At 32.0% G+C, this 18663-nt stretch overlaps 1 protein-coding gene across 2 annotated transcripts in view; it reads right to left on the bottom strand.

Moving 5' to 3' along the window:
* Positions 1-2177: 2177 nt before the first annotated feature.
* The window catches only part of LOC145271326 (uncharacterized), a 39721-nt gene continuing 23235 nt past the window's right edge, over positions 2178-18663 (bottom strand). Inside the window, exons 1-2 of one of the 2 annotated variants that reach the window (XM_080126872.1) lie at positions 7687-7822; positions 2178-3348 (exon numbers count right to left, since the gene is read on the bottom strand). In XM_080126872.1, the coding sequence (XP_079982998.1) occupies positions 2328-3332 (1005 nt within the window). In that variant the 5' untranslated portion in view covers positions 3333-3348; positions 7687-7822 and the 3' untranslated portion in view covers positions 2178-2327. Of the gene's footprint in view, positions 3349-7686; positions 7823-18663 lie in introns of those variants that run through there. The other variant, XM_080126873.1, reaches the window with a different exon arrangement.

The raw sequence follows: 18663 nt of genomic DNA, 5'->3' as shown, positions 1-18663 counted from the left end.
TCAGCGCACATTTTGTTGTGCACCAAGAATTATTTCATGAACTCTGTTACATGCTCAGCTCGCATGAGAGATGGTCTCTGATTGGGCAAGCCTGAAGGAAAGTTGACTGCCAGCACCAACCTTCCTGGCATCCCCCTTTGTAACATCAACTGCTTACATTTTTTTAGTAAATAAATTTACATTACTCTATCGATGCCAGCTTTCAGATAACGAATTATATTTGTTTTAAATAAATATTAATCTATTTATTTATAATAATTTTTGTAACATGTTAGGAGGTAGAATAAGTTGATATCATCTATTTACAATGTTGTCTTAATGTAATGTTGTAAGTAACCGTCAGAATTTGTGAATATTCACTTATTCTTATGGTATCTCAAATCCAATTTCCACCCACAAACCATATAGTCATCCATACAAAATATATACGCATTTTATTTACATTCGTCAGAATTAGTTTAACAAAGTCTCATTTGAAGATTTTAAAAACAATTGATTTTTATTATTAGCAAAAAAGGGAGAAAAGGAGAAGACAGTTATTCATATAAAGAGTCCATCTCAAAAGGAAAAAACGTAGAATTTAACGTCAAGAATCCTTTCTGATCTGACGAAGCCGAATAGCGTCCTTCTTCTTGGCCGGCTAGATTCGAACTGACGAAAACGGGCAAAAGCCCTTTCCTTTTCCTCCTCCTCCAGAGGGTAGGAGTGAGGCTGGCTGCTAGAAAGCGAACTATACCTAAGCTGCTGCTAGTGATAATAGAAGTGACCTGCCGGTCAAGGAATGCGTTCCTTGACCCAAATGGCGAGATGTTGAATGTGTATAAATAAAAAAATAAATAAAAATTATTTCTCTATTAAAAATTTCAACACCATCTGTATGGACAGAGATAAAAAGTTTGGGCAGTGTTTTTGGAAAGGAAAAAGAGTTCATGTATGTGTGTTGAAGTTGTGGTCTGGCAGTAGCCATGATGGACTGTGTAATATAACCATCCATCAATCCCAGCTCATGGGACCATAGATGCAACCCAGCAGAGCTAGGACATACACACGGGCAACAAAGTGTGCACTAACCCTAAGTCTCAGTGGCTACACTCTTGGCTCTGTCTAGTGGTCGACTCCTCAAAATGTAACCAGACGCTTACTGGTTATTCAAAACTAGCGCTCTGATACTCTGGCCATGCAAAACGTGCGCAACCCTAAGTCTGTGTGGCAATAATTTTATTTTCACATCTCTTGAGCTTTTTTCCCTTTTTTGTTTTATTTTGACTTTAATCGAAGTCCTCAGAAATCAACGGGCCCCCTACCTGGGGCTAACACTTGAACTCTCTATGAGATACATAGATATTTAAAGGTTCCATTAAAGTTCTGAGTTAGTAAAGAAATTGAGAACATAATTTTCCTCTCCCCAATTAACCATTTTTATATATTGTAGTATATCTTTTTTGGTTTCTTGTTTTTACTGGATTCCAGGACAAGAATTTATCTAGTCTGGTGGAGTATCCAGCTTTGTGCTATCACTTGAGGTAACATCACTTCGATAAGGTGCACAATTCTTTTTAAAACCAATGTAGGTTAGTCATAGAAAGGAGATCTTATTTGGACTGCAAATATGAAATGTGATTTTGGATATCTGGTCAGGATTTAATTCTATGGAAAAAGTATCCTCACGCCAGGTTGTTCTGACAAACCCCTGAACAGAGAGACCTTAGACACTCGAGGATAGTGTCTAGTAGGCATTCATGTTCTCTCCCACTCTAGTATGAGTTCGAATGTGTTATTAAATGTGTAATTAAATAAAATAAAAAAATAAGCTTACTTATGTGGTTTTCCTTCTAAATATGAATCGATAAATTTGACAAATTGTTCCGATATAAATCGTCAGTATGTACGTTTATTTTGCTCATTTTTATTAGTAAGTTCCTCATTTGGTATTAGAAGCTGACCTCTATAAATAGAGGAGGTGTCCTCGTTTGCAACCTGGGTAACGTGCTGGATGGCTTAAGGTGACAACACATGTTTTTGAATATTTGGTCAGCGTTTACTTCTGATGAGAAGTATCCTCAAGTCAGATGCTCCAACAAATCCCTATACAGAGACATGTGAGGATAGTATCTAGTAGAAATTCAAGTGTTTTTATGGTGATGGGGCATCCTGGTAAAGTTTCTCTTTTTTTTTTTCATTTTCCTTAACCTTTTTCTTATAGGGGGTGGGACATCCAACCAGATGTCTGACATTTACCCCTATTTTAGTGAGTCCAACCAAGAAATCTTTTCAGGATTCTAGCCGTCCCTTTCAGTGCAATCGTTTGTATTTCACTTGCACTTGGTTCACCGGGTATGCTTGCTCCCAGTGTGAGTTCTCATGTGACGTTTCAAGCTAGAATTTCGCGAAGCTGCAAAGCTACAGATGCTACAAGCGTATGGCCTCTCGCCACTGTGTGACCGTTTATGCTTCTTCAAAACAGACGATGTTATAAATGCAGAATGACAAACGTCACAAGAATATGGTTTCTCTCCTGTGTGTGTTCGAATATGAATCGACAAATTTGATGATTTTATGAATGAAGCACCGCAAACTTGACAAGAAAAAGCTTTTTCTCCGGTGTGTCGTTTTTTATGGTTTGACAACGTTTCTGAGTTGGAACATGAAAACCCGCAAATGTTGCAAGAATATGGTTTTTCTTTCGTATGCGTCCGGACATGTTGTATCAAACCTGAATAATGTGCGCACGTATAATCGCAATATTTGCAAGATAACGGCTTGTAACTGCTGTGTATGCGCGTGTGAGTGTTTAATGTTGAACGCAATGTAAACGACCTGTTGCAAATATCACAAGAGTATGGCTTTTCACCTGTGTGAGTTCGAAGGTGACCTTGTAGACTATGCTTTCTCGAACAAGAAAATCCGCACACGTTGCAGGAAAATATTTTCTCGTTGACGTGAATTTTTTTGTGGACTTTTAAGCTGATTGCGTCCATACACGTAAATCTGCAAACTGTGCAGGAAAATATTTTCTCTTTGATGTGGGTTTTTTTATGAACTTTTAAGCTGATTTCATCGGAACACACAAATTCACAAGTATCGCAAGAAAATTGTTTATCATGTTCGTGTTTTTGAAGATGTATTTTTAAATATAAAGGTTTTGAAAATTCTAGGCCACAAATTTGACAAGAATTTTGTTTTTTGGAAATTTTTGATGCAACATTTTTGGTAATTTGGTCTTTGGTAGAAGAATCGGATTCCATTTTAATGTTTATTCCTGGTGCATTTTCTTGAATTTGGTCTTCAGTGGAATCAGATTCCCTTTTGATTTTTATTCTTGGTGCATCCATCAGTATTTCAGCAAATCTGTAGATGAGAAAGAAATATTTCCATATATGTCTATATAGTTTTATAGATAAAGTATTTAAAAAGCAGCATATATATATATATATATATATATATATATATATATATATATATATATATATATATATATATATAATAAAAATGGTTTCTAGGGTTTTTAAATTAAAAGGCGAGTGAAACCATTTTTTTAAAGTCCTTAAGACCTTTGCGAGCAAAAAGAAAATCTCTTTGGACTTAATTTGATTTCTATGCAATTCCCCCCCCGTTAATTTAAAAAAAATTTTTATATTAATTTTATTTTTCTCTCCCCCACCGTATTCATGACAATTTTTTTTATCTCAATTTTTCTCAGTTTAGCTCAGTTTAGCTCAGTTGAGCAATGAACAAAACCTGGTTAGCCCTTTCCCATTTTTTTAATCATTATCTTAATTTGTCTATATTTAACTACAATGAAAGAGTTTATTTAACTATAATTAAAGAGTTTATTTAACTATAATTAAAGAGTTTATTTAACTATAATTAAAGAGTTTATTTAACTATAATTAAAGAGTTTACTAATGGCTGCTAGAAAAAAATGGTCATAAATCAACAAAACATTTTAATAAATTTTAAAATACAATTCTGTTAGTCCAGAGTAGGTCACGATATAGGCAAGAGTAGGACCATTATTTAGGCTTCTTTGTTCATAACCTAGCTAGTGTGTGATAGCGATCATTAGGTCCCTTTTAAGTTTGCCCCCCCCCTTTTTTTTTTTTTAACCCCACTCCCCTCCCCAATTAGGTGACAGGTCACTTGATTCGCCAGAGATGCGGGTTCCCTTTCGAAGTTTTCGTAAGAGGTGTTTTAAATAAAGCGTTCGGACCCGCATCACCCTTTCGACTGGCGAATCGGTGTATCTGCCATAGTTTAACAACAGGGGGGTCTTTTGTTACTAACATTGTAAATATTTCATTTGTATTTTGTATATAAAATTTTTATCTTCCCAAACCCCCCCTTTCTTATGGGTTTTAATTAGGTTATCATGGTATGATGTTCTTATGGTGATTGATGAAGGATGTATACGCTGATGGATGTATAGTATGAATGTGGTATTATGGTGTAAGTAGAGTGAAAGTAGAAACTAGTTAGGTTAGATTAGTTAGCACTAGTCAGAGAAGACCGTCCTTTCCCCTCCCCCATCTTCGGCCTTGTGCCAAATTTTTCTGATTTTTTACTTGTAAATTTTCTGAAAATAAATACCTTCATTCCTTTATTTTTATGTTACTGTGGTTACAAGACCCGAGAAGAAGGTCGCGAAGAAGATTGTATTTGTTTCGCAACCTCACTTCAGGTTAGCTACTCTCAGTTATATGATTTTTTTCAACAAGATTTTAAAATGGCTTTTTTTCGTATAAATATTAAAAACATTTTTTTTTTGTTTTGTTTTGCTTAACTTAAATTAATTATTTTACTTAACATACTCACTGAATTTCACACTTCAAAACTCAAAAGCGGGATAATTAAACACAATCGAAGTTCTGATATTCAGACGTCAAAGTAAGGTATGCAAACAAGTTTATTTTTTTTAAATCTATAATCCTGTCCCTTACAACAACACAATGTTTTGTTCAGTTTCATATGATTATTTTAAGCATATTTGGAACCCCCTCAAAACAGGGGAGGGGGTTGTAAAAAAAAAAAAAATAAATAAAAATATCGTTTACGAAAAATAAGTACATTGTTATAAAGTTCATTCTTCTCTTAATAATCGCTGAAAATTTCGTATTTGTTGGATAATTATCTGATTTTTGGTAGATTTTTAAAAAGACGGTCCGTCAAAAAGTACTTACCTGCCCCCCCCCTAGTTTTGGAGGTGCCTAATTTACTTTATATATTTATTTATTTTATAAGTACGACTCTTAACGAATATCTTCGTACCAATTTGGATTGTAAAAATGGGTTTGTTTTACAATGCAGAGATTCATAAAAGTGGTAAAAAAAAAAACAAGTCAAATATATCACAAATAAATGTTACCAAAGGCAAGATAAGTTACTCCTCTACCTAGCAGGATTAAGCTTTTAGTGTTTTTACTTAATGTAACATGTTTATTCAGCTCGACAAACAATTAATGTTAACCGGTGGACGAGCAAAACAAAGAAAATGGCCGCGTAACAAATATATTGCGGCCATTTTTCCTTGTCCCTGTGTTTTTTGGTACTAGTGCCGAGAGTGATCCGGACGTTACTATTTAAAAAGCCATTCTTAACATGGGGAGGGTGTTTTGTACCTATTCTATACTTCAACCTTACAATTGAATAAAAAAATATATCATAAAACTTTAATTAAACTTGGAAATACGATTTAAAAAATAGCGCGGATCACTCTCTGCACTTCCACCCCTTTTTTTTTTTTTTAAAGCAAATATAAAAAGGTACCTCTACAGTTTATCGCCGAAAATGGAGACGCCATCTTTTTCAAGCATCTGTCGTCAGAATCAGAGAGAAATCAGTATTTCGAGGTGGGGTGGGGGGTTTCATTCCCAAAGCGGTTCTTAACATGGGGAAAGTTGAAAGTGTTTATACTATGTAAAACAAACTGTCGATATTTCCTACCGACGAGTGGGGGGGGGGGGGAAAGAAAAGACGTTTAGCTTGCAACGAAAAATTACCTCGTTGCTTACAAGCAAACGTATTCTTGTAAATATAATGCGCTGTTAACAGTTGTCGTACCGGTCTGATAGATCTCTAACAACGACAAGAACAAAACTACAACAACAAGCCTACAAAGGTTACTCTTTTTATAGTCTCAATCTCTCGTTCAGCGAGATTGAAACGAGACTGAAATGTCTATTTAAGCTATAAGGATAGGCACCGCCAAAACTGGGGGGGCAGGTCAGTACTTTTTGACGGACCGTCTTTTTAAAAATCTACCAAAAATCAGGTAATTATCCGATCAATACGAAATTTTCAGCGATTATTAAGAGAAGAATGAACTTTATAACAGTCTACTTATTTTTCATAAAAGATATTTATATATATATATTTTTTTGCTTACAACCCCCCCTTGTTTTGAAGTGGGAACAAATATGCTAAAAATAATCATCTGAAACTGAACAAAACATTTTGTGTTGTTGTAAGGGATAGAATTATAGATTAAAAAAAAAAAAAAAAATTGTTTGCATACCTTATTTTGACGTCTGAATATCAGAACTTCGATTGTGCTTAATTATCCCGCTTTTGAGTTTTGAAGTGTGAAATTCGGTGAATATGTTAAGTAAAATAATTAATTTAAGTTAAGCAAAACAACAAAAAATTTTTTTTATATTTATATGAAAAAAGCCATTTTAAAATTTTTGATGAATAAATTAACAATTTTTTTTAGCGAGCCGAATAATGCATGACCATTATTAAACAGGGCATGCTTTGAATAATCGATACAAAAAAAATTCGATAAATATTGTGCCCTTTGTGTTAAAAATAGCATCATTTTTTTCGATCCCGTTTGAAAACGTTTGCCGCCTTTCGACTACGGTGGACCAAACGCGCTGAAATAATTTTTTTTTTATTCTGCTTTAAATTGCCCCCTTCCCCATTTTGGGGAGCCTGGCACCCACACACATACACATTAAAAACCAAACTCATACAAATGGTCACCCATCTGGTACTGGCCAGCCTCAGCTTAATAATACATTGAAATTTTCGTCACTGAAAAATAAGTTTTTTTGGCCTGTTTGGTCTTCCATAGTTTTCTTCTTATAAAACGCAAACGTAAACAGAGTCGATCTAGACTCTACATTGACGCGAAATATCTAGTTACCTCTATGAATAAGTGGAATTATTTGAAATTCAGGTACTTATATTATAATATTTTTGCATATTCTCTTATAAAATCATCCTAAATCTTAGACAATAAATAAATAAATTAATTATTTCAAAAACCTTTTTTTTTTAAATATTTAAGTACGTTTTTTGTGCAAGACAAAAAAATGTCAATTGTTAACTTTTTGCGAAAATTTAACATTTAAAATTTAATTAAAAATAGTAGAAAAAGTTTTACATTATTCTGTTTTCTATATGATAAAATTCAGGGTTTTATCTTTCTGGAAAAAAAAAAGTTACTCAGAAATAATGGATTTTAATAAATGTAATTTAGTTTTAAAAAACAACAACAACTTGATTTTGCGGCCATTTTTGGCGGTGCCTATATAAGGAATAGACATCCTATTTTCTTCATTAACAAACACCAGGCCGGGCCGTTAACAGCCATGAGTGTCTTTCCCTTCCCACCGAGCCAGTAGCCACCCTCGGTAAGTCAATCAATTTAATTATCACAAAACCCAATTTAAGGCTGGAACTTACCTGCTATTAAAATATCGATTACAAAAATAAAATCTGTAAACCGTGATTTTCAACGATTTCTGATGCTTTTCTATCTAAAAGAACCGATTTTAATTTAATCGGAGATTTAAAAAGCACGTGATATTTAATTAATGATTTTACAAACAACGTTATAATATGTGAGAAAAGAAATACGTTGGCCATTAATGGCCTTTTTCGAGTGTGATCGTTGAAGAGTTCGTTTAAAGGGAGATAACTTCTGGTTATTAACTATAGTACCTATTTACTATGCCTCCCCACGGGACAGAGTTAGACATCAGGGTCGTTTTTTAACGTGGAGAAAAGGTACAAAAATAAAAATTGTCTCAGTCGTGAAGGATTTCTCCTCCACCGAAAGAGAACACGAAATATAAGTGCAGCATCTGAAGAACAGATGGTATTTATTTGCTCCCCCACCGAGCAAATTAGGCACAAGGCCGATTTTTAAAGTGAGGAGTGAAGGGGAAATGGGGACCAACTCCCCGGGGAGTAGGGGAGCTGGATAGTGACAATTGGTATGAAGGGTTGCCCCTACATTGACCAAGGTCTTATATGTGGAGTTGCCCCCACATATGGTCTTTGCTTGCAGTATCTGCCGGAACAGATGGTATTTATTTGCTCCCCCACCGAGCAAATTAGGCACAAGGCCGATTTTTAATGTGAGGAGTGAAGGGGAAATGGGGACCAACTCCCCGGGGAGTAGGGGAGCTGGATAGTGACAATTGGTATGAAGGGTTGCCCCTACATTGACCAAGGTCTTATATGTGGAGTTGCCCCCACATATGGTCTTTGCTTGCAGTATCTGCCGGAACAGATGGTATTTATTTGCTCCCCCACTGAGCAAATTAGGCACAAGGCCGTTTTTAATGTGAGGTTAAAACCAGCTCCCCTAAAAGTAGGCAAAAAGGGGGCACTCTGGTTACCAAAAATAATAATTGTCCCAGTATAGAGGGTTTCCCCTCCATTGACTGGTACAAATTATCTTAAGTGCAGCATCTGCCGGAACAGATGGTATTTATTTGCTCCCCCACCGAGCAAATTAGGCACAAGGCCGATTTTTAATGTGAGGAGTGAAGGGAGGGGGAAGGGGAAAAGGGGACCAGCTCCCGAGAGGTGGGAAATGGGAGCTGGTTAAAGGTCAGGCATGTGGGGTTGCCCCCACATCTGGTCTTTGCTAGTCATAGCTAGTCATAGCTAGTCATAGCCTGCAGTATCTGCCGGAACAGATACTACACTTTGATCTTGGCCCGAAGGCCAAGTTAACTATAGTAATATGAAGTTTTTAAATTGTATTTTTGAAAGTAGATTCTGGATAACATCAAAATTTATTTTGAACGCAGAAAAAGATTATTTTCAAATTTAATTTTTTAGATAAATATATTTGTGCTAAGAAAAATTGAGAACACAGTCTACAGTTTAGACCTCTTTTTAGTGACGCCATTAAAGAACTCGAAAAAAAGGAGATAACTTCTGATCAAAAAAAAGTTAATGGAAAAACTCGTTCCAGACAGGACACGAAGCTACTTGATGTAAGCAGCTACGGGTTTGTATTACTGTACACATAGATTCGAAAAAGTTGTCAAAAAACAAACATATAACAAATAAATGTTATCAAAGGTAAGATAAGTTATTTTTCTACCAAAGTGGACATATTTTTCGTGTTTTTATTTAATGTAACATGTTTATTCAGCTCGAAAAGCTGACAGTGTTTACCGATGTATTGGAAAATTCAAAATGGCGGCCGACTCTCTCTCGGAGAGGGTAAGTTTGGAAAAAGGTATTATAAATCATAAACTAGACAACATACTGTTAGAAATTCGCTCAATATATGTTACCGTGACATAACTTGACATATATTCGGTTGTTTTTTAATAGTATTTTATCTAGTTTATTATTTATAACATCTTTTGCCAAACTTGCCGTGTTAAAGAGACAGTCGGGCGCCATTTTGAATTTTCCAATACATCGGTAAACACTGCATGTTTTTCGAGCTGAATAAACATGTTACATTGAATAAAAACACAAAAAATATATCCAGTTTGGTAGAAAAGTAACTTATCTTGCCTTTAATGACATTTATTTGTTATGTATTTGTTTTTTGACAACTTTTTCGAATCTATGTGTACAGTAATATAAACCCGCAGCTACAAAAGTACGACTTCAAAATCCAAAATAAGAATAAGATGGAATAAATTCTAACACCCAAAACAGCAATTTTCCCCTCTTTGTCAGAAACGAATTACTATTTCGTTATCTTTCTTACTAAAATGAAATGAAATTGTTAATTCTTTTATTTTTCCTATGCAAATTGTAATAAAATTCTCTGGAAATAAAATGAAATGAATAAGAAAATAAACAAATAACACTAAAACAGTAAATAAAATAAAAATAATGACACAAAACTTTAAATTTAAATTGATGTGAAATATTTATTTTAGGAATAAACGTTAATATTTATATGTAGGAATAAACGTTAATATTTACTTGTAGGAATGAACGTTAATATTTACATGTAGGAATAAACGTTAATATTTATATGTAGGAATGAACGTTAATATTTATATGTAAGAATAAACGTTAATATTTATATGTAGGAATAAACATTAATATTTATATGTAGGAATAAACGTTTATATTTATATGTAGGAATAAACATTAATATTTATATGTAGGAATAAACGTTAATATTTATATGTAGGAATAAACGTTAATATTTATATGTAGGAATAAACGTTAATATTTATATGTAGGAATAAACATTAATATTGATATGTAGGAATAAACGTTAATATTTATATGTAGGAATAAACGTTAATATTTATATGTAGGAATAAACATTAATATTTATATGTAGGAAAAACATTAATATTGATATGTAGGAATAAACGTTAATATTTATATGTAGGATAAACGTTAATATTTATATGTAGGAATAAACGTTAATATTTATATATAGGAATAAACATTAATATTTATATGTAGTAATAAACATTAATATTTATATGTAGGAATAAACGTTAATATTTATATGTAGGATAAACGTTAATATTTATATGTAGGAATAAACGTTAATATTTATATGTAGGAATAAACGTTAATATTTATATGTAGGAATAAACGTTAATATTTATATGTAGGATAAACGTTAATATTTATATGTAGGAATAAACGTTAATATTTATATATAGGAATAAACATTAATATTTATATGTAGTAATAAACATTAATATTTATATGTAGTAATAAACATTAATATTTATATGTAGTAATAAACATTAATATTTATATGTAGGAATAAACGTTAATATTTATATGTAGGATAAACATTAATATTTATATGTAGGAATAAACGTTAATATTTATATGTAGGAATAAACGTTAATATTTATATGTAGGAATAAACGTTAATATTTATATGTAGGAATAAACGTTAATATTTATATGTAGGAATGAACGTGAATATTGATATGTAGGAATAAACGTTAATATTTATATGTAGGAATAAACGTTAATATTTATATGTAGGAATGAACGTGAATATTGATATGTAGGAATAAACGTTAATATTTATATGTAGGAATAAACGTAAATATTTATATGTAGGAATAAACGTTAATATTTATATGTAGGAATAAACGTTAATATTTATATGTAGGAATGAACGTGAATATTGATATGTAGGAATAAACGTTAATATTTATATGTAGGAATGAACGTTAATATTTATATGTAGGAATGAACGTGAATATTGATATGTAGGAATAAACGTTAATATTTATATGTAGGAATAAACGTAAATATTTATATGTAGGAATAAACGTTAATATTTATATATAGGAATAAACATTAATATTTATATGTAGTAATAAACATTAATATTTATATGTAGGAATAAACATTAATATTTATATGTAGGATTAAACGTGAATATTTATATGTAGGAATAAACATTAATATTTATATGTAGGAATAAACGTTAATATTTACATGTAGAAATAAACGTTAATATTTATATGTAGGAATAAACGTTAATATTTATATGTAGGAATAAACGTTAATATTTATATGTAGAAAAAAACGTTACTATTTATATGTAGGAATAAACGTTAATATTTATATGTAGAAATAAGCGTGAATATTGATAGGTAGGAATACATGAGAAACAAAATAAAAAGTCGTCGTTTACACATGGTTCCACGCATCGCTTCCGCTTGGGAAGAAAAAAAATAAGATAACCACAAAATAATTATCAACCAATGGCAGAGCTCCGCACCTAAAATAAACACCTCAAATATCACAGTCGCTGGGAGCCAGTTTGCCACTATAAAAACGAGGTATTTGAGAGAACCGAAAGGAGGGAACAGGAGAGTTTGGCACAGCTGCGTCAGTGAACGCACTGACATTCTCCCACCCGACCTAAAGAGATGAAGAAGAAAAAGAAATAAGGCATCAGTTAACTGAAGCCGACTACGCTCTCATGTTATGGGCCAAACGTCTTCAATTCTAAACAATGCCTAATTCACACAAACCAAAGAGAGAGAGGAGGAGAAAGAAGACGAAGACGCCGGGATGCCCGCTGATGATGAAAAAGTCACTTGCTTTCTAGTTATAAGCCGGGACACGCATCACCGACAGCAGGATGACCGACCCCTACCCTAACCATTTCCATCGTCCAAAAGATAAATGACATTTTACGAACATTCAATCCTTGTCAATTCATACATACCTACAAACAGTTTATGAACATTCATTCCTTGTCAATTCATACATGCCTACAAACATTTTACAAACATTTATTCCTTGTCAATTCATACATACCTACAAACATTTTACAAACATTTATTCCTTGTCAATTCATACATACCTACAAACATTTTACGAACATTCATTCCTTGTCAATTCATACATACCTACAAACAGTTTATGAACATTCCTTGTCAATTCATACATACCTACAAACATTTTACAAACATTAATTCCTTGTCAATTCATACATACCTACAAACATTTTACAAACATTTATTCCTTGTCACTTCATACATACCCACAAACATTTTACAAACATTTATTCCTTGTCAATTCATACATACCTACAAACAGTTTATGAACATTCCTTGTCAATTCATACATACCTACAAACATTTTACAAACATTTATTCCTTGTCACTTCATACATACCTACAAACATTTTACAAACATTTATTCCTTGGCAATTCATACATACCTACAAACATTTTACGAATATTCATCTCCTTTGTTAAATCCCTTTTTTCATAAAAACTTGAGGCCATAAATGGTGACACCCGAACGCGAGAGGAACACGCATTTCCTTCTATAACACTTTGCCTCTCCTAATACAAATTGTTGGTAGTAAATAAAATTGGTTCTCAACCTCCAATATTCGTCTGTCTTTATAGAAAAAACGAGGCTATAAATAAACGTTAATATTGATATGTAAGAATAAACGTTAATATTTATATGTAGGAATAAACATTAATATTATATGTAGGAATAAACATTTATATTTATATTTAGGAATAAACATTAATATTTATATGTAGGAATAAACGTTTATATTTATATGTACGAATAAACATTTATATTTATATGTACGAATAAACATTAATATTTATATGTAGGAATAAACATTTATATTTATATGTACAAATAAACATTAATATTTATATGTAGGAATAAACGTTAATATTTATATGTAGGAATGAACGTGAATATTTATATGTAGGAATAAACATTAATATTTATATGTAGGAATAAACGTTACTATTTATATGTAGGAATAAACGTTAATATTGATATATAGGAATAAACATTAATATTTATATGTAGGAATAAACATTAATATTTATATGTAGGAATAAACATTAATATTTATATGTAGGAATAAACATTAATATTTATATGTAGGAATAAACATTAATATTTATATGTAGGAATACACGTTAATATTTATATGTAGGAATAAACGTTAATATTTATATGTAGGAATAAACATTAATATTGATATGTAGGAATAAACGTTTATATTTATATGTAGGAATAAACATTAATATTTATATGTAGAAATAAACGTTAATATTTATATGTAGAAATAAACATTAATATTTATATGTAGGAATAAACGTTAATATTTACATGTAGGAATAAACGTTAATATTTATATGTAGGATTAAACGTAAATATTTATATGTAGGAATAAACGTTAATATTTATATGTAGGAATAAACGTAAATATTTATATGTAGGAATAAACGTTAATATTTATATGTAGGAATAAACGTTAATATTTATATGTAGGAATAAACATTAATATTTATATGTTGGAGTAAACATTAATATTTATATGTAGGAATAAACATTAATATTTTATGTAGGAATAAACATTAATATTTATATGTAGGAATAAACGTTAATATTTATATGTAGTAATAAACATTAATATTTATATGTAGGAATAAACGTTAATATTTATATGTAGGAATAAACATTAATATTTATATGTAGGAATAAACGTTAATATTTATATGTAGGAATAAACGTTACTATTTATATGTAGGAATAAACGTTAATATTTATATGTAGTAATAAACATTAATATTTATATGTAGGAATAAACGTTTATATTTATATGTAGGAATAAACATTAATATTTATATGTAGGAATAAACGTTAATATTTATATGTAGGAATAAACGTTAATATTTATATGTAGAAATAAACGTTAATATTTATATGTAGAAATAAACGTTAATATTGATATGTAGGAATAAACATTAATATTTATATGTAGGAATAAATATTAATATTTATATGTAGGAATAAACGTTAATATTTATATGTAGGAATAAACGTTAATATTTATATGTAGAAATAAACGTTAATATTGATATGTAGGAATAAACATTAATATTTATATGTAGGAATAAACGTTTATATTTATATGTTACTATATGCATTAGCTATGCGGCATGCTGCACGTATTATTATTATTTATTTTTTTTTTTTTTAGTTCAGGTACGCATTTACCAGAAATGATATATTTCCTCTGTTAGTAATTCGTTCTTACTAAAATAATATTTTGTTATCTTTCTCACTAAATTTCATTAGATACTGCAGTTGAGTTCATCCTTGCTAGGTGCTCCAGTGAATGGCTGGCATGCTGCTTTCCACAGCTGCAACTTGGCGTCGGGTTCAGGGTAGATCTGAAATCAATTGGATCACTCTCAAACCAATATGCAATCAATAATAACTCTGGAGATCATTTCTTATGAACAAAAATAATTATTGCAAAAAATCATTTTGGATATAGTTCGCACACAAAAAAAGTATGATTTAAATTTGGATCTAAGAAAAACAAAATCTGGATGCAGAATCCTTCAACTGAAATCAAACTCTTCAATTAACTTTCTCGGTGTGAGGAGGAAAGTTGTTCTTTTTACTTTACTCTTTCGAGGACTGCTAGCGAAAGGGACTGACAACCCAAAAGCTGATGTGTCCTGCTTTGAGCCATCAAGCAAAGTCCTCTTTCTAAAAGCACAATGGTTTTTATTAAACTCTAACTCCAACCACCCAACTCTTTGAGATCATTGTTTTCCTCTCTGTCATTTGAAGATTACTCTTTCTCTTTTCCTCTGAATCATCTTTTCCTTCTCTATCTTGACCATATTCCTCTTCGATTCTCTTTTCCCTCCATTTCTGACTCATTTTCCAAAGAAACTGGCTCATCAGTCACTTGCTGGGTGGTCCGACATTTGAAGATATAACATCTTGAATAGATAATCCTCCCTCAATTTATAGTTATTGACGACAAAAGTCTGGTTTTGAATCTCAGTTCCTTATAACTGTCTGATTTCATTAGTTATTCAAAATCCATTTTTACCAAACCCAACTAGAAAAACAATTTCCTTCTCTAGTTCTCTTGTTCTAAAAAATTCCGTTTTCAGATTTATAGTTTCCTTTCATTAGCCAGCCGAATGGACGCTGCAAGCCAATGTCTGATTGGATCAATCTTTATTAGAGTCTCGTATGAAAATAGTATTTAGTCAACCTAAACATATACACACTGACTTTTAGTGTTTAATGAACCCAATACTAAAGTACTAATTATTTTTCTGATGGACGGTTATTTTATGGACATGTTTTTCTTGAGCAAGTGTCAGCATAATCTCTTTGACCATACGCCATCTAGCTGACCGTCTTCTCCTTTCAGAATCAGTTCCTGGCATCGCCCGGGACCTTACTACAATTATCCCTATGTCAAACCCAGAGTCAAAGAACCAGGCAATTTTTGTTGCACCCCAGGAGAAAATGTGTTGTCAGCACTGAGAGCCAGAAAGGACAGGCAAAAGAGATAGTCACTAATTTGGCAAGCCAGAAGGGATGATGACAGTTAGCACCAGTCAGCACTGAGCTTATAAACCAAAGATAATCCAAATAACAAACTGTGATGGAGTTGCTGTTGCCACTACACATTTTTATTTCCCCAGAATTTAGTAAAAATATAAATCAATCAACAAACTTAATTCTTTTTGCAATTAAAGTAATATTTTTATTTATTACTAGCAGGGGTGCCCGGCGTTGCTCGGGTGTTTGGAGGTGTATGCTGTGCAAAAAAAGCAAAAAAAAAAAATGGTTAATTTTTTAAAACTTTGACCCCTATTATGACCCCTTAAAATTCATTGTTTCGGGCTCAAATTACTTTATTAAGTTAGATCCAGGTTCAAGGAACCTAAATCTAAAATTTCAAGTGTCTAGACCCAAAATTGTCGGAGGAGTTTGGTAGAGTTCTTAAAGGTCAAATCGTTGAAATTTGACCCCTTAACAGCCAAATTTCTGGCTGACACCCGTCACATCGATTTTCCCAAATCTCAGTACCCGGTATTTCAAATTTCGAGTCTATAGACTAAAAATTGACAGAGTTATTGCGTAGGGAAATGTACACAGACAGACAGACACACAGACAGACACGTTCACTTTTATAGATATATAGATTATTCAAATTTTTATTATGACAGATTTGTGGAGCAACAAAGTGGCAACAATGTTAAATTGGAATGCAATCTTGTATGTGCCTATGAAGTGTAATTGCTATCTTGGTTTTAACAATGGATCGACTAATACTAACATAACTACCAATCAGTAACTTACTATTAACTTTGATAAAAGATATTCACCACACTATATAACAGACATGAAAAAAATATGAATGAATACATATCCAAGGTAATTTGGGCCAGTGCATCTGCTACTAGTCTCTCACTCTTAGACAAAATGTTGCATTCTTCTGCGAAATCTTCCACATGTCCAGTTCCTCATCAATAATTGTGCACAGTTCCCACACTGACAGCAAACTGTGTACTTATTGTCTCTATTGACACACAACTGTCCATTTCTGTGAAATTCTTTATTTGGCCAATCAACTCTGGTGATCTGACTTTCTTACTCCTCACACACCTCTCATTAATCCCTGACAGACTCCCTGCCTTCCTTGTATCTCTGATACCACTCAAAACTTGATGCTCGATTCATGTAAGATGGCCCAAAGGCAGTTTGAAGCATTCTATAGGTTTATCTGGTATTTTTTCAAGTTTAAAATAAAATTTTATTGCATATCGTTCTTCGAAAGTGTCCTCACATCCAGACTGTATTTTCACCAGCTGAGACAATCAAGCTTTAGTAGGATGTATTCCAATTCCTGCTGTAGCTGTTTATTTGAACCTCAAATCATAAAAATTGGTCAGTCATCTTATTAGATACATAGCAATAAGTTACTGAATTTTCAAGAGTCTACAACAATTTTAAATGCCTTTACAAAAAACTCTGGAAACTTATTGAAAGAACTATTTAAGTGTATTAAATAACTGGCTATGCCAGAAGAGGGAGGAGCTACTACTATATATTGGGTACAATATAATAATCAATAGAGCTCAACAATATTAATAATAATAAAAAAAATACAAAATTTGCATATATTTTAGCAGGTGACCTGTTAGTTTTTTATTTTTATGAATTAAATAAAATAAAACATAACACTAACCCGCTTTGAAGTTGTATCCAAAGGGCTGGTGATTCTATGGTGATACCCAGGAAGGGAAAAGGAGTTTCTGTGCAATATGGTGTAACAGAGCGCATGAAAATATCAGCAGCAGCAAAACGATGAATGGCAAGCGATTGTATTAGCAGCAGGAGCAGAAAAAATGCACATATGCAAATTAAGAAGTGTGCGTGACCTGCTGTTGTGAAAAAAAAAAAAGGACATTACGTAGTCAAGAGAAACAAAGTCGGCGCCGAAAGAGATGGACATGTAAAGTGAAGGCGAGGAAGATTTTGTGGAAAATTACGCTTTCACGAATATTTTCTATTCTTTATGTATACTGATTCTTATGAAGTCATGCCCCCCCCCCCCCCCGCTTTGCAAAACAGTCAGATATAAACTTCCTGGTTTTTCTGATGAGTTCATGAAATAGCAAATATTGATTGTTTCCTATGAGCAAAAAAGATCTGTAAATTATACCAAAGTTTTTATTTTTGTAAAAAAATGATTTAAGTTAATAAAACCTTGGACTTTGCAATGTAGCAGAATTGTAATATATATATACAGGGTGTCCACAAAGTCTGGCTACATAATGAAGCCAGACTTTGTGGGAACCCTGTATATATATATGTGAGTGTGTGTATATATATATATATATATATATATATATATATATATATATATATATACACAGGGTGTCCTCAAAGTCTGGCTACATTATGTAGGCAGATTTTGTGGAAGCATCCTGTATATATATATATATATACAATAAAAAATAACAACAATAACAAAATCTAAATTTATAAGCGATAAAAATAAACAGTATAATTAATCTAGGGATTATGGCCTAACGGTTAAGGCACCAGACTGTGGTAAACATGGTCTGAGGTTCGATCCCTAGAAACAGT

This window comes from Euprymna scolopes, chromosome 46 (assembly GCF_053919585.1).
Source record: "Euprymna scolopes isolate OS-2025 chromosome 46, ASM5391958v1, whole genome shotgun sequence".
NCBI lineage: Eukaryota > Metazoa > Mollusca > Cephalopoda > Sepiida > Sepiolidae > Euprymna > Euprymna scolopes.
Note: the sequence above shows the minus strand (reverse complement) of the source record. Positions and strands in the feature narration are given on the sequence as shown.